The sequence below is a fragment of the Carettochelys insculpta genome, chromosome 25 (genome assembly GCF_033958435.1).
Source record: "Carettochelys insculpta isolate YL-2023 chromosome 25, ASM3395843v1, whole genome shotgun sequence".
NCBI classification, from domain to species: domain Eukaryota; kingdom Metazoa; phylum Chordata; order Testudines; family Carettochelyidae; genus Carettochelys; species Carettochelys insculpta.
The window spans coordinates 941502-962804 of record NC_134161.1 but is presented as its reverse complement, the minus strand read 5'-3'; the positions used below and the strand labels follow the sequence as shown (position 1 = coordinate 962804).

Genomic DNA, 21303 nt, shown 5'->3' with positions numbered 1-21303 from the left:
CAACCACGTGGCGAGGGACAAAGGGTTTGATTCCAGCTGCATGGATGGGTGGGTGGGGAGAGATCCCTGTTGAGTGCAAAGAAATGCGGGTGGGGAGGAGGATTTTTCCAGCCATATGGCAGAGGAAAAACATTTCTCGGTGGCTCCCGATCAAGCCAGCACTGTAGCGGAAGGGGAGAAGGCCAGGAGAGCCTGCCAGGAGCATGGAGGGGGAAAGACGGAGCACCCGCCAGCCACGTGATACACCAATGCGCTCCAGGGAAACATAAACAGGCAGGGAGCATTGCAAAGAAATCCAATCCAAATTACCGTGGTTCTTTAGGTTGCCAAAGATGACATCACCCTCCTAAGAATAACAGAGTGAAAAAGAAGAGATGCTCATCCTGTGTGAGCACAAGCCTAGAAAGTTTGCCAAAACGCTGCTCGGCACCATGATACCAGATCAGCGTCTGGTTGTCTGGCATGGCAATCTGTGCTACCATGGAAGCCGCAATAAGGAGGCCTGCCCAGAAAACTCGTGCAAAAAATACACGAATACCTGGATGTCCAAAAATGATCTCCAAAAACAATACAGGCTCCCTCCCCAGAAATATCAGCATGCTGTTCTGAGGCACAGATCCATAGAAAACGTATACCTATGCCCAGCCTCAACCAGCTTGTAGCATTCAGAAAAAAAAAAAGATACTCACCAGAACAGCTGGGCCCTGGTGTTTCGGAGATCAGAGTAGAGGGGACTAGCTTGAGGTCAAGGGTGAAGAGCTCTGGGCTGTTGGGAACAGCTTCCTTGGGCCCCTGCTGGTTATCCCCGTCCTCCTCTCCACCGGCCTCTTCCTCCTGCCCCACTTCTCTCACCTCACCTCAGACCATAGAACAGGGCCTCCTGAAGAGTCCCAATTAAGATTGGGCAAAGTAGTTGGGTCCCTCTCAAGAATCACATCCAGCTGTTCATAATACCAGTGTGTCTTCAGAGATGACCCGGACCGCCTGTTGGCTTCCCAGACTTTATGATAAGCCTGCCAGAGCGCTTTTATTTTCACCCGACATTGCTGAGTGTCCTGGGAGTAACCTTTGTCAATCTTTCCACGTGAAATCTTTTCATAAATGTCTACATTTTGCTTGGACACCCGACGTCTGCCCTGCCACTGACTCCCCTCCCCAACAGCAAGGGGATCCATGATCTCCTGATGGGTCCATGTTAGAGCTCTCTTGCAACCCTGAGAACTCAGATCACAAACCAGAGTACTCATGATGGCAAAAGACGGCTCCCGATGCGATGGCTACCAATGCAATAGCTAAAAGAAATTCAGGCTTCCGGACACCCTTTACATTTCCCAGGCTTGCTGGTGACGAATTCAAATTCGCGGGCTTCCTATTACTGACTTCTTGCACACCTGAAAAGCAGCGGAGATGGAAGCAGCCAGAGCAGACAATTGTGGAGCATTATGGGATACATACGGGACACCTCTGAAGGCTAATAACGTTGATTAAAAGACATGGCATTTCCACACGAGCCTTAATTGGGACTTTTAAATTCAAACTTGACACTACATTAAGTCTCTTCTCATGGTGTTATAAATATTGATGTTAGTGCTCCCTAAAATTGACCTAATGGTACTTGCAGTGAAGACAGCGACTTTGTAAAAATCAAGCTAACTACCTTAAATTTGACTTTACCATGTAGTGTAGACATAGCCTAAGTAGAACCTACTTCATGGCCATCTGGCTCAATGGAAAGCTTTGCTTGGGAAAATTTAATCTCTACTTCTTCCACAAACATGTTCTTTGAGTGTTTTTTCCCCCCTAGTTGCTCCTTTTTGTTTTGGCTTGCCACAACAGACGGAACCAGTTTTGTGTAACTGTTGTAAGTCACACAGCATTCCACATCCGCACAATAAGCACTATAAAAGTCAAAACTAAAATGGAAGGAAACTGGCTGGTCAAAAGTCACATTTTAGAACAAAAATAAGGTCCAGATCCATAAGATGACCTTCTCTCTTATCCCATGACTATTTTAACAGCCTTAGCAGCCTTTGGTGAGACACCTTGTCAAAGGCTTCCTGAAAGTCCAAATACATTATATTCACGGGCTCACCTTTGTTCACATGCTTGCCACTCTCAGAGAATCTTAAAAAGTTGGTGAGGCACGACTTTCCTTTACATCTTCCCCCAACAAATCATGTTCCTATGTATTCCTGCAAAAACAACGGGAATTCCTGTGGCACCTTAGAGTCTAACAGATATTTTTGAGCATAAGCTTTCTGGGGCAAAGACCCGCTTCATCAGATGCATCTGACAAGATGGGTCTTTGCCCATGAATGCTTATGTTCAGAAAATCTGCTAGTCTATAAGGAGCCACAGGACTTCCTCTTGTTTTTGCGGATACAGACTACCAAGGCTGCTCCTCTGATATGTGTTCCTGATAATTCTGTTCCTCACTCTAGGTTCAAACCTTGTACTGAATTAAGGCTCTGTGGCCCGTAATTGCCAGGATTGCCCCTGCAGCCACTGTTAAAAACTGGTGTTACATTAGATTTCCATCATTCTGTGATTAGCTGCCCTTCAGTCCTCTGGTACAATGGCTGCTTTCAGTGAAAGTTTACATTACAGGACAAACTACAGTTACTAAGCCTGCAGTTTCATACTTGAGTTCCTTCAGAAGTTCTGGATGAATATCCTGTGGTCCTGATGAGTTCTCACTGTTTAATTTACCACTTGGGTTTTAAACATTTTCTTCTGACACGTCAATATGGAACAGTACTTCAGATTTGTCACCTACAAGGAATAGCTCTTCTATAAGTATTTGTCCCCCACCCTCTGCAGAGAAAACCAGATGCACAAAATTCATTTAACTTCTCTGCAGTAGCCTGACCATCCTTGAATACTCCTTTAGCACCACTGTTTCTGAGTAGCCATGGCTGCTCATTTGGCAAGCTTCCTGCTTCTAAGGTACTGAACTTCTCACTGTTGGCATTTATGTGTTTAGCAAGTTGATGCTCCAATTCTTTCTTGGCCTGCATTATTATAGTTTTACACTGAGCCCGCCAGAGTTTATGCTCTTTTCTATTTTTCTCACAAGGATTCGACTTCCAAGTTTTTAAGGATGCTTTTTTGTTGCCAATGGCCTCCATTACTCTGCTTCTTAGATACAGTGGCGTTCTTTTGGTCTTTTTATTATGGTTGTCTGATTTACTAAAGTAGGGATATCAAACTCAATTAACCTTAGGACAAGTGCCATTCCTCAAATCCTCCTAGAAAGCCACCAGCACTCACCCGGTGGCAAAGTGAGCGTCTATTATGGGGTTTTTAAATAGTCTTGTGACAGCTCCTTCTAAGTTCTGTCCAACTAGTTTTCTTATTTTTGTGTAGTTACCTCCTGTTGAGTTAAATATTGCCGTAATGACAACCTGGGCATTATGCCCCCTACAAGAACATTAAATGTACTTACATACGATCACTATTACCAAGCAGATCAACTACAGATAGTTCTTGGATCAGATCCCATGCTTCACTTAAGACTAAATGAAGAAATGTCACACCTCTGGCAGATTCCAGAACCAGCTGCTCCAAGCAGCACAGAGCAGGCTATCTCAAAATTTTATCTCTGTGGTACACGCCCACGTGGCATTTATCCAATCAGTATGAGGCCCTGCAGCTCCATTCTTGGCTCCTGCCCAGAGTGTGGAGGCCTGCAGAATTCCACCCCCAGTTTCAGAGAGGGACAGGTGCAGTGGTGCTCTAGCTATGGACGGAGCGCTCAGGTTCGAACCAGCACTCACCCCCCGCCCCCATCTAAAGCCCCAAGACTTAGTGCGCACACCTCAGGGTTGAAAGTGGCAACAGAGGCATCGGACTGGAGCTCTGAGCCCCAGCACTTCCCCCCTGGTTAAAGCCATAAGCCTGGTGCTCCTGAAGGTCAGAAGCTTGGACTCTCCTAACTACAGGAGGGGAATTTTTAAAATATATGGATCTGACTACATCATTAGCATGGTCACACAGCGGAACTCAAGGAAGAAACATGCAGAGAAGTAGCACTTCCCTGTGATTATCTTAAAACAGGGCTGTCGATTAATCATAATTAACTCATGCAATTAACTCAGAAGCTGTGATTAAGAAATTAATTACAATTAATCACATTTTTAATCACACTTAATAAATTTCAGTTGGTATTGTATTGTTTAAATACAAGCAGATATACCTGGCATTGCTCAGGTTATTGTAAGTGCTCAGGGCAGGGGATGTAGGAGCTGTGAGGGATGCCCTCAGGGAAGCTCTAATGTCAGCAGAGGCTGCTTTGCTTGGCCAATGGCTGGAGTCCAATGGGGGAGGGAAAAGAAAGGCCATCCAATGGGTGGTGGGGGAAAAGAGAGGCCGCAGCAGCCTGTGTTGCCCAGCCTTGGCTTGCGTCTCTGGTGGCTGTCCCTGACCAGCTGGTGGCTGTCCCTGGGGGGCGGGGTGAGGCACTGGACAGAGGGGCTCCCCCATTTCTCCTGGGTCTGGCATTGGGGTTGAGGTGGGAGTGGTTTGGGTTGAGGCTTTGGAGCAGAGGAAGCAACTTACCTGTGGCTGGTAGCCTGCAATGGGCAGAGCTCTAGCAGACCGTTCCCTTATTAGTGCAGCTTCTTCCTCCCCCACCTCCCTCTGTGGTCACTCTGCACAATAACTGTCCCCTGCACTCACTGCCCTCTGTGGTCTTTGCGGAGCATAACTGATCCTGCTATCAGATGCTTCCCTTTCAAAGAGAAAGGATCAGATTCCAGGTACGGCCTATTATCCTGGTGCAATGAAACCCTGATCGTGCTTTAATTTGGTGGTCCTAGTTCTGACCATTTAGGAGATGCTTTTGAACAAACAGATTTACACGCGGACGGATCAACACAGACAGACAGACATACAGCCCCCCTCAAATATAAATACTTTTTCTTTTCACAGAAAACATGAAGCCCAGCTCTAGGTGGTGGGGAGGGCACTGAAGATGTTACATCTAAAAGGTACAGGACATGTTTATCTGGCTCTACAAGCAATTTCTATCCATGGTATAACTTATTTTAGATTAGAAATGTATTTACTCAGGCTTCTTTAATGTAGCATGCTACTACCTCGTGAGTATGACATTTTTAATCTTTCCTATATATTTCATAACCTGTTATCACCATATTCCAAAATGCATTCTCCTCTGCTTGACCAAAATCTAAATTTGGGGCCAAAATTAGCCCAGTAGCCTTCATTTAAAAGAAATAAATTTGTAACCCCCATTAATTTAAAGAAAAACTTGAAATATAGCTAAAGTGAGCATCTAGCTTTTAAACATTAATAAATCATTGATTCTCTGAAAATAAATGATGGTAAAACTCATGATTTGCCCAATTTAAGTAAAACAAAACAGCAGTCATGAAGCACTTTAAAGACTAACAAAATAATTTATTAGGTGATGGGCTTTCATGGGACAGACCCACTGCTTCAGATCGACAGCATTTCCAGTCCAGACTCAGTTATACAGCACAGAGGTCCAAAAAAATTTGCATTAAAAACTGCCAAATCAACTACATAGAAGTGAAGGAGGGGGTGAGGAGTGGGGGATGTTAAGTGTCTTGCCTGAGGTAATTACGAACATCAAAGGAAGGGAGACAGTCTTTGCAATATGTGAGATAAGTGCTGTCCCTGTTCATACCAAGCGTTAACATGTCGAATTTGAGTCTGAACCTCAGTTCACAAATCTCCCTACGTAACCTATGTACAGACTAACATGACAACCTCTCTGTTACCACCCAATTTTTGTAAGTAATTATAAGCACTCAAGTAGCAGCAGGCACATTCTCCTTAGGAATAAAACCCTGGACATGAAAATTTCAAAATACTCTCAGCTGTCCTCTGCAGAACCAACTCATTTTTGTTCCCTCATGTTATCTTCACAGTTTGTTCAGCTCCTTCTGGAGGAGTCTGCTTTTCACTTACCAATAGCCATGAAGTTAAGATTCTCATGGACAGTTAGGCAAGATACAACCGTGGGTTTGTTACCCGGTATTGCCGGGAAAATCCTTGTGCAAAGAGGACTCCCACCATCTCGTTTCTCTAAGTTCCAGACTTTAACCTGCAAACAACAAGAGACAGAATGTGAGTAGATATGATCTTCAGGCATACTGGACTAAAACCTGATACTTTTTCAGGCCATAGGGCAAGAATTCAGCATGTTGTTTTTAAAATAAAAACAAACATTCACAAACTAATCCCAAATATACTGCTCTTCACAGAAAAGCACACAAGATGTGCTCGATTTCTCTTGGTCATTTCACTTACCAGCGGGTTAATGCCTTCTTCATCCTCACCAACAGAAACCAAGATGCTGTGCTTTTTCAGCTGGTACAGGTGAGTCACCCTCAGTTTATAAGCCTGGAAACTGCTAAACTGAAGGGAACGGGGTGAGAGCCAAATCTGACCTTCCTTATGTAGGTGACAGTCAAGGTGAAAAAGGACAAAAAAATGAAACCACATGTATTTTCTTGAGCTACCCTAATTATTGACAACTTGGCAAATACACTTATAATAGCTATCCCTTTCACACACTGGTGATCACAAGGCAAACAACATAGTGAATGTTTTAACATGTAGGTGACCGGGAGTTGGAAGAAGCATTTTCTACACACCAAAGGACAACTGAATAACAAAACCTCAGCTCTTTGCACACATAACAAATAACTTACTAGTTTAGTGCCCTATGCTGCATCTCAAGGGAGGCATTTGGAAACCTCCTGTATTGAAATTGTAGTGTAGTTCAAGACAAGGATGAACAGGGTATATAGATTAAATATTTTTACCCCATCACAGCTGTCCCTATGGTTTATGGGACCCTATGCAGTGCTATCAGGCTCAATGGCAACCTGAAGCGGGGTGGAGGGAGATGGGCTTTTTTTTTTTTTTTTTAAAAATAAAGAGATGTGCATTTAAGATCAGCAACACTCCACTGAATAGTTTTAAAACAAATTTTATACTAAGGTCCTGTAGAAAATTCAGAAACTGAGGAGGATTGGCAAATCCCTGTTAACTGGTTTCATTACCACTCCAATGGCTCTTTCAGAGGACTAGCAGGCTTCTCCTCTTTTATGTTAACTAGATACTCTCTGGAGGAAGCACAGCCACAGAACAGGGATAGGAAGACACGGATGGGCGGACATTAAGACCTAGTGCCGCCCAAGATTTTTAGGTCTGCTACACAACCACATGCTCTGACCACTGTACTGTTTCTAGTGCTTACACCAACAGTGATTCTTCACTACACAGTACACATTTACAGGCATCTTCACACATATCATGCAAAAATCCCGGATGGATTTCAACATTATTACTTCTACAACACCACATTAATTCTGCCAAACCACTCCTTGAGGGCCTCAGGGAATGCTTACTAGCTTCCAATTAGCTACTCTCTTTCTACAAAGGAGGAATATTCTGACATGTAACTGCATCATGTATCACTCACACACTTCCCATTTCATTTCATAGAATCCTAGGGCTGGAAGGGACCTCAAGAGGTCATCGAGTCCAGCCCCCTGCTTCAAGCAGGAGCAACCCCAACTAAGTCATCCCAGCCAGGACTTTGTCAAGCCAGGACTTTACAACCTCTAAGGATGGACAATTCTACCACCTCCTCTATGTAACACATTTCCATGCTTCACCACACTCCTAGTGAAATAGTTTTTCCTAATATCTAACCTACTCCTCTCCTTCTGTAACTTCAGACCACTGCTCCTTGTTCTGATGTCTGTCACCACTGAAAACAGTTTCTCTTCATCCTCTTTAGAGCTCCCCTTCAGGAAGCTGCAGACTGCTATTAAATCACCGCTCAGTCTTCTCTTCCGCAAGTTAAACAAAATCAAATCCCTCAGCCGCTCTTCAAAAGTCATGTCCTCCAGCCCCTTAACCATTTTTGTTGCCCTCCGCTGAACCTGCTCCAGCACATCCACATCCTTTCTACACTTTGGGGCCCAAAACTGGACACAATTCTCCAAGTGTGGCTTCACCAGTGCCGATTAGAAGGGAAGAACAACTTCTTTAAATCTGCTCAAAATGCCCCTCCCAATGCACCCTCATATGCTGTTAACTTTCTTGGTTACAAGGGCACACTGTTCACTTATATCCAGACTTTATTCCACCATAACCCCTAGGTCGCTTTTCACTGTAGTACTGCTTAGCTTGTCAGTCCCCAGCCTATAAAAATGCCTGGGATCCTTCCGTCCCAAGTGCAGGACTCTGCTCAACCTCATCAGATTTCTTTTGGCCCAATCCTCCAATTTCTCTAGGTCACTCTGGACCCTACCCCTACCCTCCAATGTATCTACTTCTCCCCCTAGCTTAGTGTCATCTGCAAACTTGCTGAGGGTGCAATCCATCCCCTCATCCAGGTCATTAATAAAGATGTTGAACAGTACTGGCCCTAGAACTGATCCTTGGGGCACCCCACTTGAAACTAACCACCAACCAGACACTGAACCATTGACCACTATACAAGTTTGCAAAGCACAGGAGGCAGAGGGCAAGTATTCCCCATTCCACGCCAGCAGTGGGCCCCAGCCACCCAACAGGTTGGGGAGCTCAGGTGACATCACCCAGCCCACCCTGAACCCGCGGGCTGAGATCAGACAGTTGTTGTTCGAGTGATTGCTCATGTCCATTCCAAGCTGGGTGGGCGCGGGCCACGCCCAGCCATCAGAAGCTTTTTGCCCTAGCCAGTAGCCACAGGGTCGGTGCAGCGCCCCCTGGAGTGGCACCGATATGGCAGTCAATATATGCACCGACCGACTCCCCACCCCCGCTCAGCTCCTTCTTGCTATGCTGTCGGTTGTTGGAGCTCTTGCTTTCTCTGTTCAAATCATCAGCTCATAGCCTATTGTAGTGTAAACAGTTCTCAAAGAAGTGTAAACAGTTTTAGCGTTTGAGAGTTAGTTGTTAGTGTCTTTAGCAGCTGAGGCAGGATTTTCCATCCCCCTTGGCGCTGGGGAATGCCTGGCCCCCCAGGCTTTAAGACTTGGAACAAGTGTGGCAAACATATGCCCACGAGCGACCCCCATTCAGCTCGTCTGATTTGCTTGGGGGAAGAACACTTGCATGACCACTGCTCAATTTGTACGGCCTTTATGCCCAGAACTTTGAAAGTTAGGGCCCAGTGCCTTAAAGTCCCACTAAGGAGGTGGCCCTTAAGCTTCAGGAGTCTCCAGCAGGAGCAGAGAGTGGAGTCTCCTCTGTGCAAAGTGAACCGGCACCGTATACCACGGTGCTGTCCAAGGACTCTCGGCACCGGGAGCAGGCACAGGCACCATCGCCTTCTTGGTGCCAGAGGAGCCAATCTCTGGTGTCAAAGAAGAAGAGGAGGCGGCAAGACAGACATCAGTCGCTGACGCCCAAGCATGGCAGCCTCAAGTCCAAGGCTCCAGCATGCACTGTCAAAGGCAGGAGGCGCGTACGTTGAAGCTGGTGCGAAGCAGGAGCCTGCAGATGCTGGACTTGCCCTCAACACCAGAGGCATTCCGAGTGGCACAAGGTCTTCTCCAATTGACGGTGCCAGGGCCTTCTCCATCTATGCAGGACTGGTGCCACAGCATTGCAACTGAGCAATGGGGGCTGATCGAAGTGACACCAGCACCAGCCCCTGCACTTACATCAACACCGGCACCAACACCGCACTCATTGCCAAGTGCTCCAGTGCTGACCCATCAGGGAGCGACGGTGGGACAGTTTCAGGTGCCCTATGCTCCAGCATGGGCACTGTCCTTGGTACGCTTGACATTGACGCTGACACCAGTGGCCCCACTGTGGTCCTCTGCTTCCAAGTCGGATTCATTCTATCGAGCTTCGGATGCAGTGGGAGCTCAAGAAGGTCATGCCACGGCCATTGCAGGCACCGTGGTTGTCGTTCGGACGATATGGGTTGGCTGCCGGCTTCACAGGCAACGCAACAGTGGCCCTTCTGGATCCCATGGACATTTCACAAGGCACAGGGCCAGAGTGTGGGAGTAACATCAACAGTACCAGGGACCCTGCCAATCCTGCACTCGGCACCGTCAGCGTCACTGGGTGCCCAGCCGCCAGAGCAGCAGCAAGAAGTGGCAAACATTACAGAGCCGCCTGCGTCGGTCTCGTCAGTGTCGACCTTGGCATCATCGTTAGTGCTTTTGCAGCAGGACTGAACCCCATCACTACCATACTGTCAGTGATTGGCCCCCCCAGTGCCAAATAGGGCAGGCACCAGCCCAGGCACCAGCACCAGCTCAGGGGCAAGGCGTGGTACCAGCACCCTTTGTACTGCCTGTTGGGGGGTTTTCTGGCCAGCTGGTACCTGCGCAAGCTCCATCCATGGTACCTCCCGGTACCTGTAATTTCTCTGGGGAGCCAGTTGACTGAACAGATCCCGACTGCCCTTCCCCTCCAAATGGAGGCACAAGGGCTATCGTCCTCTTCCTCTCCGAATGAGGCGGTGGCAGGCTCATCAGCCTCACTGGTACTGGAGGATGACAGAGCGTTTCAGCAACTCATCAGGAGAGTGGCCCAAAACCTGGGGGCGCAAGCAGTGCAGGTCCAGGATGAGACAGACCCTGTCGCAGACATTTTGTCCTCCACAGGTTCCACCAGAGTGGCTCTGCCCATAATCAAAACAATTGCCACTATGGCTAAAACGGTTTGGCAGACCCCTGCTTCCGCCGTTCCTATGGCCCATAGGAATGAGAGACGGTATTTTGTTCCATCTCAGGGCAATGAACATTTGCTCACCCACCCCCCACCCAACTCCCTGGTAGTGGACGCTGCAAACCACAGAAAGTGCCAAGGGTTCCAAGTCCCCTCCCCAAAAAACAGAGATGCTAAGTGCTTAGACCTCTATGAGAGGAAGGTTTACTCAACGGGAGAGTTACAACTAAGGAGAGCTAACCAGGCAGGTATGCTTATAATCCAGTCAGTGCCCTCTCTAGGTTCTCTGAATCGGTACCTCCTGAAGCTAAGCAGGACTTCACAGCGGTGATGGTGAAGAACAAATTGGTTTGAACAGCAGTCCTGCAGGCAGCACTGAATGCTGCAAATGCAGTCACAAGGGCTATGGCTTTTGGAGTGGTGATGCACAGGGGGGCTTGGCTGCAGGTTTCAGGCCTACCACATGAGGTCCAATAATCAACCCAGGACCTCCCCTTCAATGGCCCTACCTTGTTTTCAGACAAGACAGATAAAAGGCTGCATAGTCAGAAAGACTCAAGGGCCACCCTGCACTCCTTGGGCCTGCATACACCTGCCAGCCAATGCAGGCATTTTAACCCCCATTCACAATAAAGTCAGTTTTTGCAGCCACAAAGGGATGGCAGTAGAAGGCGGAACAGGATGAGCAGGCACTGTTCAGGCCAGCAGCCTCAGAGCCACCAAAAGGGCCTGCAGGGGCCTAAGCCTCAGTTTTGATGACACGGTCGAGAGCATCGAACTGGTCTCTCTTTTTCCAGCATTCCCACTTTTTTCATTCCCACTATCCCCCTTCTAGCATACGTGGTGCAGTATCACCACGGACTGGTGGGTCCAGTGTACGGTACAGAGGGGATTTGCTGTTCAGTTTCCTTCTTACAGCCCTTCCAAATTCTCTCCCCATCCCTCTTCAGGGACCCCTCTCACAAGATCCTGTTACAGCAGGAATTGGAATAACTCCTGCGTCCGGGGGCCACAAAAGAAGCTCCTCCCAGGTTCAGGGAACAGGGGTTTTATTCCCGGTATTTCCTAATGCTGAAACCAGAGGGGGGCTTGAGACCCATTCTAGACCTAAAAGGTTTCAATGAGTTCGTAAAAAACATGAAGTTTCATCTGATGTCCCTAGGTCTCATGCTCCCGATGCTGGAGTGGGGGGATTGGTTCGTGGGCCTCGACTCAGAAGACACATATTTCGATTTACCCTCCTCAAAGGAGGCGCCTCAGGATCACGGGAGTTGGAAACCATTACCAGTTCACAGTGCTGCCTTTGGGTGTGTCTGCGGCCCCAAGGGTCTGCACTAAATGCATGGTGCTAGTAGCAGTACACCTGTGCAGGCAAAGGGTACAGCTGTTCCCACAGCTGGACAACTGGTTGGTCAAGGGTCGTTCCAGGGAGCAGGTGATTCAGCATGTACAGTTGACGTCAAACTTTTGTAAGCCTTGGTGTACCGATCAATGATGCAAAGTCAGTGTTGCTCCCATCTCAGTCAGTAGAGGCCGTAGAAGCCCAACCAGATATCAGGTGTGCCAGGGCGTTGGTGCCAGTTGATGGATTGAGGACCATGGGGGCTGTCATCCGAGACATCCTGGCAGTTCCCACCATGATGGCTAGGTGCTGCCTGCATTTGCTGGATGAGATGGCAGCGTGCACCTTCGTGGCACAGCAGGCCAGGTTGAGAATGCGCCCCCTGAAGCTTTGGCTGTCGTCCGTGTATCGCCCTGTAAGAGACAGTTTAGACCTAGTAGTTACAGTGCCACCACGGACTCTGTCGCTCTTGAACTGGTGGTTGGATGAGCAGGTCGTCCTTGAAGGCATCCCCTTCACCCCTCAGCAGCCCTCCCTCTCCCTAGTAACAGACACTTCAGGCCAGGGTGGGGAGCGCACCCAGGGCAGCTACGAACCCAGGCTCTTTGGAGCATTTCAGACCTTCGGCTCAACATAAACGTGAGGGAGCTCAGAGCTATCAGACTCGCATGTGTGACTTTCTTGGCCAATCTGGCAGAGCACTGTGTGTCAGCCAGTACAGATGACACGACAGCAGCTTACTATATCCACAAATGGGACTGCACGCTCTTCTCCCCTTTGACATGAGGCCATGATGCGCTGAGACTTCCGCATTCAGCACAGCATCATGTTGCGGGCCCGTCACCTGTCAGGCATGCTCAATTCACTAGCAGACCAGCTCAGCAGGTCCTTTATGGATCACGAGCAGTCACTGCACCCGGAGGTCGTTCATTCTATCTTCCAGAAGCGGAGTGGACCTCCTACTGCTACCAGAGCCTGGGGTCCTGGGCAGACGCCTTCATTGTCCCCTGGGCAGGAGGGCTGATGTATGTGTTCCCTTCAATTCCACTAGTCCACAGGCCCTCCCCAAGACTCACTCAGAAGGGGTGTTGATCATCTTGGTGGCACCTGCATGGGCCTGTCAGCACTGGTACTTGACCCTCCTGCACCTGTCGATCCGCAAGCCGATGACATTGCTGATCCAGCTGTCACACCAAGAAAGGAGACTGCGACACCCCAATCTCCAGTTGCTGCACCTCACAGCGTGGATGCTTCGTGGCTGAGACCAGGAACTGGACTGTTGGGATCCCATGAAGGAAGAACTGTTAAATAGTGGAAAACCCTCCACAAGGGTCACTTATTTGGCTAAGTGGAAAAGGTTTTTGGTGGTGGTGTCTCACAAGAGGGCTATCTCCCTCTCAAGCCCCCACCGTTAGTTTCAGATTACCTATGGGGTCTGGTGCAGGAGGGCTTGTCCCTCTCCTTGGTTAGGAAGCACTTAGCTGCTACCTTAGCCTTTCATCCGGGTCATGGAACATCTTCTCTGTTTTCAGACCCTGTAGTCAAAAGGTTTCTGAAAGGTTTAGAAAGAATCAAGCCCCCAGGTTCAGACACCACTGCCCCCATGGGATCTCAATTTGGTGTTAGCCGAGCTTATGGGGGCCCCTTTGACCCCCGGCTGTTTCTGAGTTAAAAAACAGCATTTTTGGTGGCAATTGTCTCAGCCAGGAGGCCATCTGAGTTGCAGGCACTGTCAGTGGATCCCTTGTACACAGGGTCTCATGCGAATACGTTTAGGCTGAGACCTCGCCCCATATATTTACCAAGGTGGTATCTGCATTTCACATTAACCACGACATTTCCCCGCCGATATTCCACCCAAAGCCTTAAGCCTCCCCAAGGGAGCACTGTTTACATATCTTGGATGTTAGAAGAGAGCTGGCCTTCTATATGAATAGGACTAGACCCTTTAGAAGGACACAGCAACTGTTTGTGGCAGTAGCTGATAGGATGAAGCACCTTCCAGCGTCCTCCCAGCACATTTCTTCCTAGATCGTAAGGTGCATCAAGGAGTTTTACGAGCTCACAGGAGCGTCTCCTCCACTGGTTAGAGCACACTCCACTAGAGCGCAGGCACCTTCGGGGGCGTATTTGGAGCAGGTGCCAACCAAGAACATCTGTAGGGCGGCCACCTGGTCCGCAGTTCACAAGTTTACAGCACATTACGCTTTGAGGCAGCACGCGCAGGAAGATGCTGTGGTGGGCAGCCCTCTGTTCAGGGCCCCGACCCCACCTCCTAGGCAGTGGCTTGTATGCATCCAACTTGAGATGCACGTGAGCAACCCCTCGAAGATGACCGTTACCTGTTCCGTAACTGGTGTTCTTGGAGCTGCGTTGCTCATGTCCATTCCAAAAGCCTCCCGCCTTCCCCACTGTGGGAGTAGTGAGCAAGGACCCGTCAGGCGGTGCACATCATACCACACGCCGCCGCTCAGGGGCACCGCATCTGCCCTGGGGCTACTGGCTAGGGCAAAAAGCTTCCAGCACCGGGCGTGCGCTCGGGCACCGCCGCGGTGGACGGGACAGAGCAATCCCTGGCGGACCCCGCCTCAGGGAACCGTCCTTCCTCCGAGCTGAAACCCACACGCAAAGATTGCACCGCCGCGGGACCAGCCTGGCACGGGGAGAGGCGGAGCACGACCCTGCGCGTTGCCATTGGCCCGGCTTTCCGCGCCGGGGGCTGCCTCCGGCCGGCACGGGGCAAGGCCAGGGCCGCGCCGCAGCCGCCCCCGGGGAGCACACGCCCCCGCCGCGCTCCTACCCACCAAGCCGCACAGCGGGCGGCCCCCTCCCCGCTCGCAGTCCCGCGGGGCCGGGCAAGGATATCCCCAAAGACCAGGCTGCCTCCGCCCGCATCGCAGACGGTGATGCCCGGGGGCAGGGCGAAGGGCCTCCCGGCGCCAGGCCCGCCCGGCTCCCGCACCGGCTCCCGCTCGAAGGACGCGGCGCGACGCCACGGCAGGGAAGCGGCCATCTCCGCAGCCGCGGCCCCGCCTGGCACAGGTCAGCTGACCGGGCCCCGCCTCTCCCCGCGCACGTGACTGGGCGGCTCTGGCGCGTTCCGGGCCCGGGCCCCGCCCCCGCCGTGCCGCGAGCGGGGCGGTTACAGCGCGGCCGGGGGAGCGCAGGGGCTGCGGTGCTGGCGGGCGCCCCGCGAACGGCCGGGGACTCTGCCGGGCTGGGCCGCTGCCCCCAGGGGACGAGTCCCGCCCACCCGCTCTCCTCTTCTGCGCCACGTGGTGCTGGAAGCGCAACCCCAGCCCCGGCCCCGGCCCCGGCCCCAGCCCCAGCCCCAGGCCGCTCCTCCCTGTTCCTGTTCAACTTGTTCATCAGTGATCTAGAAAATGAGGTAAGCAGTGAGGTGGCAAAGTTTGCAGATGACACCAAGTTGTTCAGGACAGTCAAAAGCAAAAGGGATTGTGAAGAACTACAAAAAGATCTCAGCAAACTGAGTGATTGGGCAGCCAAATGGCAAATGAAATCTAATGTGGGTAAGTGTAAGGTAATGCACATTGGAAAAAATAACCCAAATTACACGTGCAACATGATGGGGTCAAATTTAGCTACCACAGATCAGGAAAGGGATCTTGGAGTTATAGTGGATAGTTCTCTGAAGACATCCACGCAGTGTGCGGCGGCAGTTAGTAAGGCAAATAGGATGTTAGGGATTATTAAAAAAGGGATCGATAATAAGACAAAAGATATCCTACTTCCCCTATATAAAACTATGGTACGCCCACATCTTGAGTACTGCGTGCAGATGTGGTCTCCTCACCTCAAAAAAGATATATTGGCATTAGAAAAGGTTCAGAAAAGGGCGACTAAGATGATTAGGGGCTTGGAATGGGTCCCATATGGGGAGAGGCTAGAGAGACTGGGACTTTTCAGTTTGGAAAAGAGGCGATTGAGGGGTGATATGATAGAGGTATATAAAATCATGAATGGTGTGGAGAAAGTGAATATAGAAAAATTATTTACCTTTTCCCATAATACAAGAACTAGGGGACACCAAATGAAATTGATGGGTAGTAGGTTCAAAACTAATAAAAGGAAATTTTTCTTCACACAGCGCACAGTCAACCTGTGGAACTCCTTGCCCGAGGAGGCTGTGAAGGCCAGGACTCTATTAGGGTTTAAAAAAGAGCTTGATAAATTTTTGCAGGTTAGGTCCATAAATGGCTATTAGCCAGGGGGTAAAGTGTGGTGCCCTGGCCTTCAGAACAAGGGCAGGAGATGGATGGCGGGAGATAAATCACTTGATCATTGTCTTCTGTTCTCCTTCTCTGGGGCACCTGGCATTGGCCACCGTCGGCAGATGGGATGCTGGGCTGGATGGACCTTTGGTCTGACCCAGTATGGCCATTCTTATGTTCTTATGTTATGTTCTCCCCGGCTCCGGCCGCCGCGGGCGGGCTCTGTGGTGTCCTTGCGGTGACTCCTCCAGGTCACCCCCCAGCAGCTCCTGCACAGGCAAGTGCTGGAACGGCCCCGCGTTCTCGGGGCCCGCCTTAGCCCCCATTGCGGACGCACCTGGGCTAGGGGTACCTTGAATGGGGTCCTGTCTGTGCCCCTCAGGGTCAGCTGGGTGTTGGGCACCGGGTGGTTTGCACCCACTAGCTCAGGTCAGCCCAGCGTCACCTCCGCCCCCACGTCCCATCACCTTCCTGCCCTCCCCCTCCAGGGGCATGAGGCACTCGCTCTGCGGGGCCGGCCCTGCCCCCACTTGGTACACGGAGACGCCCGCCTCTGGGACATCAGGTCTCCCGGAGGAGCCAGCCTGGGGATCTGTTCCCCCACAAGCTGATGTACTACCAGCACCTCCTGCCTGGGCAGCTCCGTCCAGGCTCTGGCTGGGCTGGGGCAAGGATGGCTGGCCCTTCTCTCCTGGTCTCTCCCCATAGGTGATTCCCTCTGTTGCACAGCTGGGGACCAGTCTCTTTGGGATTCCCTTTCTCTCCGGGCTTCCCTTTCACACCTAGCCTGGCAGTTCATGAACTCATCAGCCAGCTTCCCTTTGCCAGGTGGGTTGTCTGGCTTCTGGTCCTCAAGCCATATTCTCAGGTCAGGCAGGCATGCTCCACAGAACCGTTCCAGGACCATCAACTTAACCAGGTCCTCTACCTCTGGGCTCCTGTCCCGAAGACCCCTTGCGGTAGTATTGTGTCATGTGGAAGACCAGGTCTACACAGGTCTCTTTTGGCTCCTGTGCCTCCCGGAACTTCTTTCTGTATGTCTCTGGGGTCAGCCCGAACTTACACAGCAGGGCCTGTTTGACCCGTTTGTAGTTCCTGGCCTGCAGCCCCTCCAGCTGGTTGAGCACCTCTGCAGCCTTCTGATCCAGCAAGGGGGTGAGCTGCTGGAGCCATTCGGCTTGGGGGACCTGGTGCGACTTGCAGACTCGCTCGAAGGAGGTAAGAAACCCATCCAGGTTCCCCATGTCCTTACACTGGGCCAGCACATGCTTCTCAAAATGACTACCAGTCCCAGGTCTCCTGGCCCTCTCCCCACTCACCGCTGCCAGGGCCGGTCTGCCATGGTCTGTTCATACTGCCGCTGCCTCTCCCAGTCCCTTTAAGTGCACCTCAATCTCCAGCTGTCGCAGGGGACTCTGCCTGGGATGAACCACTGCTAGCAGGGTGCCACTGGGTGAACACCGTGCCTATCTGGTGGAATCCAGCCCTCCCTCCTGCCTGAGGGTCTGAAATGCTCCCGGGGGTAACCGGCTGCTTCCTGCTGGGATGGGATCTGGCTCCCTGGATTGGTCATTCTCTTCCAGCCAGGCAATCAGATGGGCCTTCGTTGCCTTCCCCATGCTCAGGCCCTTCTCTCTGCACAGCCCCACAAGGTCTGCCTTCAGGAGCTGGGTGTAATTCATCTCCCCACCATTCCCCGGGGTGCAGACTCATCAGCTGAAGCTGCAGCACCCCATGACTCCCAAAAATTGCTTTGTTCTGCCTCCAGCACCCCTATCTCTTGTAAGTCTCCTTCCTTCTACTGTGCCCAGTCAGTTGCTTCTGGAAGCCCGTCCACACCTGCAGTCCATCCCACCGCTACGACCAGCTGTGATGGGGTTCCAGGGTCCCTAAGCACTGCACCCCATCCACAGGCAGGAGTGACTTTCATTCAGCAGGTAGAACAGGAAGTTTAAGGAACAGGGCACAGCACAGTACAGAGGTGTCAGTAGAACAGCCAGAGATGGTCATTCCAATTCATCTTGGGGAGAGGAGGCCCAAGGAGTTTTCCCCATCTGGGGTCTAACCTCCCCTGAGCACCAACTCTCCCTCAGCTTCCAACTGCTGCCCCTGATTCAAAGCCAGCTAGGCTCCTCCCCACTCTTTGTTCAGGGACAGAGGTGTTACCTGCCATCTTAGGTTACAGATGGCAGGGGGTCATCCTGTTAGCTGCTTGGTCTGCCACACACACATCCACCTCCCACTACATCACACTCAGCTATAGTCTGCCACCACTGAGCTGTGTGCCTTGTCATCTTACTGGTTTCTGCCGCAGACCGCTCTATGTGCTGCAGGATGACATCCTGCTTGCACCTTTTTTGCTTCATTGCCCGTCTCCCATGCTGGGGGGATGGCAGCTGGAAAGTGATGGTCAAAATTGAGATACAATTTACACACAGCACTTTCCCATGGAATGAATGGGTCTCTGTCTTTCTTATCAGGGAAAGTTTCTTTTTGCAAGGCTGCTTAAGGCTGATTAAGGATGGCATTCAAGGCATGCATTGCACAAGCCATCATTTATCCAGAACATTTTGTCGTGGACGTGGTAAGCTATTGTCCACCTTCTGGGGGAAGGTCTGCGAAGCGGGGGAAACCATGTGGTGTCCTGGGCCAGGGAAAAACATTTTTCAGCTGTTTCTGGAGCAATCCTCTGCAATGAGCAAGGTACACAGAGCCTGGCAGCTGTGTGGCAAGAGGGGGTTGTGAGGAAAGGTTCAATTCCAGCCACATGGACAGCTGGGTGGGGAAGGATCCCTGTAAAGTAAAAAGAAATGCTGAGGTAAAGGGGTTTTTCCTGCTGTCTGCTGGGCTGGGGAAAAAAGTTTCTTGGTGCTCTCTAAAGCAGCTCTCAGTGGGCAACAAAGGGCATGTGAAGGAGGGCAAACCCTCCTGTGATGCACATACTGGTTTGCAGTTGCAAGGTCCACAGATCCTGGCAGCCTTGTGGCAGGGGGCAAGGGTTCGATTCCAGCCACATGGATGCCTGCGTGAGAAGGGATCTCTATAAAGTAAGAAGAAATGCAGGGGGGAAAAAGAACATGGGAGGGGATAAGGACTAGAGAGCCTGCAACCTATGCAGGGGTAGGAAACGAAGCGCCTGCCAGCCACATAGCATGGAAATGTAAAAGGGAAGGAGGCAGGGGGGAAAAAATCCAATCCAAATTCCTGTGCTTCTTTAGGTTGGCAAAGAAGACTTCACCTTCCTAAAACTAACAGATATCGACAAAGAACAGCTGCTCATCCTGTGTGGCCACAAGCCTGGAAAATTTGCCAAATGCTGTGTGGTACCGTGACACCAGCTTGCTGTCTGGTTGTCTGGTATGGCAAGGTGTGCTACCGTGAAAGCTGCAATTAGTCAGGCCTGCCTAAAAATCTTGTGCAAAAAATAGAGTGCCTAGAAGTGGCCTTTGAAGAGATCTCCAAAAAGGAGAAGCACTCCATCTGCAGAAGCATTAACATGCTATTCTGAGGGGCACAGATCCATAGAAAACCTGTACCCATACCCATTCCTATACCTATACCCACCCCCAACCTGCTTCTAGCATTCAGAAAAAAATACTCAGCAGAACAGCTTGGTCCTGGGGGCTTGGAGACTGGCTCCAGGTCTATGGTGAATAGCTCCGGGATGTTGGGAATAACTTCCTCGGGCCCCTGCTCATTGCGCCCTTCCTCCTGTCCATTCACATCTTCCTCCTGGACCCCCAGTTCCTCTTCAGTCACTCCAGACCAGGGCCTTCGCAAGTGTCATTATTAATACTGGGCTCTGTGGTGGGGTCGCCGTCCATAAGCATGTGCAGCTGTTCATAATAGAGGCAGATCTGTGGAGATGACCCTCACTGCTGGTTGGCTTCCCGGATGTTGTGATAGGCCTCCTGGAGTTCTTTCACCTTCATCGGGCATTGTGTAGAGTCCCAGGAGTAACCTCTGGCCATCACCTCATGAGCCATGTGATCATAGATTACTGCATTTCTCCTGGCCACCCTGAGACTCCTTGCCACTAATTTGTCTCCCCAAACTTCAAGAAGATCCAGAATCTTCTGATGGATCCACACTGGAGTTCTTGTGAGCCTGAGAACTACTAGGCAGATCACTAACCTGAGTGCTTATGATTGCATGAGATGGCTACCGATGTGATTGCTACCAGTGCAATGTGACGGGTAAAAGAATTTTTTCATTGTGGGCGCCCTTTATATTTTCATGCCTGGGTGCTGATGAGCTCAAATTCAAATTCAATCAAAAATTTGTGGGCTTTCTGTGACCTTCCTGCATACCTGGGTGGAGAGCGGCAGAGAATGAAGCAGCCATATGTGGCAGGTAACCACATAGCTTTGTGGGCTACGTACAAGATGCTAATATATTCTTCCGGAGGCTAATAAATTTGATTTGAAAATATGGCACTTCCACACTGGCCTTTATTTGAAATTCAAAATTGATGCTACACCCACCCTGTTCCAATGATATCATGAGACTTATATTATATTGATATTACTGCTCCCTAAATCGAGTTAATGGAATTTACAATGAAGACGGCGATGTTTTAATATTGAAATAACTGCCTTAAATTTGAATTTTTCTTGAGATGCAGCCAAAGAGCCTCACTGGTTTTGCCTTTGAGAAGGGGCCTACCCTCTCCTTATGCTGGTCAGTACGGCTTTTTGATGACTCATAGAACACTAGAACACTAGGACTGGAAGGAACTTGAGAGGCCATCGAGTCCAGCCCCCTGCCCCAATGGCAGGACCAAGTACTATCTAAACCATCCCTGATAGACATCTATCTAACCTGTTCTTAAATATCTCCAGCGATGAAGATTCCACAACCTCCCTTGGCAATTTATTCCAGTGTTTGACCACAATGACAGTTAGGAACTTTTTCCTAATGTCCAACCTAAACCTTCCTTGCTGCAGTTTAAGCCCGTTGCCTCTTGTTCTATCCTCAGAGGCCAAGAAGAAGAAGAAGTTCCCACCCTCTGCCTTATGACACCCTTTTAAATACCTGAAAACTGCTATCATGTCC

At 50.3% G+C, this 21303-nt stretch overlaps 1 protein-coding gene and 1 long non-coding RNA gene across 5 annotated transcripts in view; both read right to left on the bottom strand.

Annotated features, from left to right (window-relative positions):
• The window catches only part of HMBS (hydroxymethylbilane synthase), a 49706-nt gene extending 34664 nt beyond the window's left edge, over positions 1 to 15042 (bottom strand). For 3 of the 4 annotated variants that reach the window (XR_012642500.1, XM_074976699.1, XM_074976700.1), the window contains exons 1-3: positions 14882 to 15042; positions 6295 to 6443; positions 5953 to 6088 (exon numbers count right to left, since the gene is read on the bottom strand). Coding sequence is in view for 3 of the 4 variants with exons in the window: in XM_074976699.1 (XP_074832800.1) it covers positions 5953 to 6088; positions 6295 to 6443; positions 14882 to 15029 (433 nt within the window). In the remaining variant the exon portion in view is untranslated. Of the gene's footprint in view, positions 1 to 5952; positions 6089 to 6294; positions 6444 to 14881 lie in introns of those variants that run through there. The other variant, XM_074976701.1, reaches the window with a different exon arrangement.
• LOC142001589 (uncharacterized) lies at positions 10796 to 14524 on the bottom strand. Its single transcript, XR_012642529.1, has 3 exons — positions 13443 to 14524; positions 13093 to 13292; positions 10796 to 12429 (listed from the first exon to the last, which is right to left on the bottom strand). It is a non-coding gene; the product is annotated as an uncharacterized LOC142001589 (long non-coding RNA).
• Positions 15043 to 21303: the final 6261 nt, after the last annotated feature.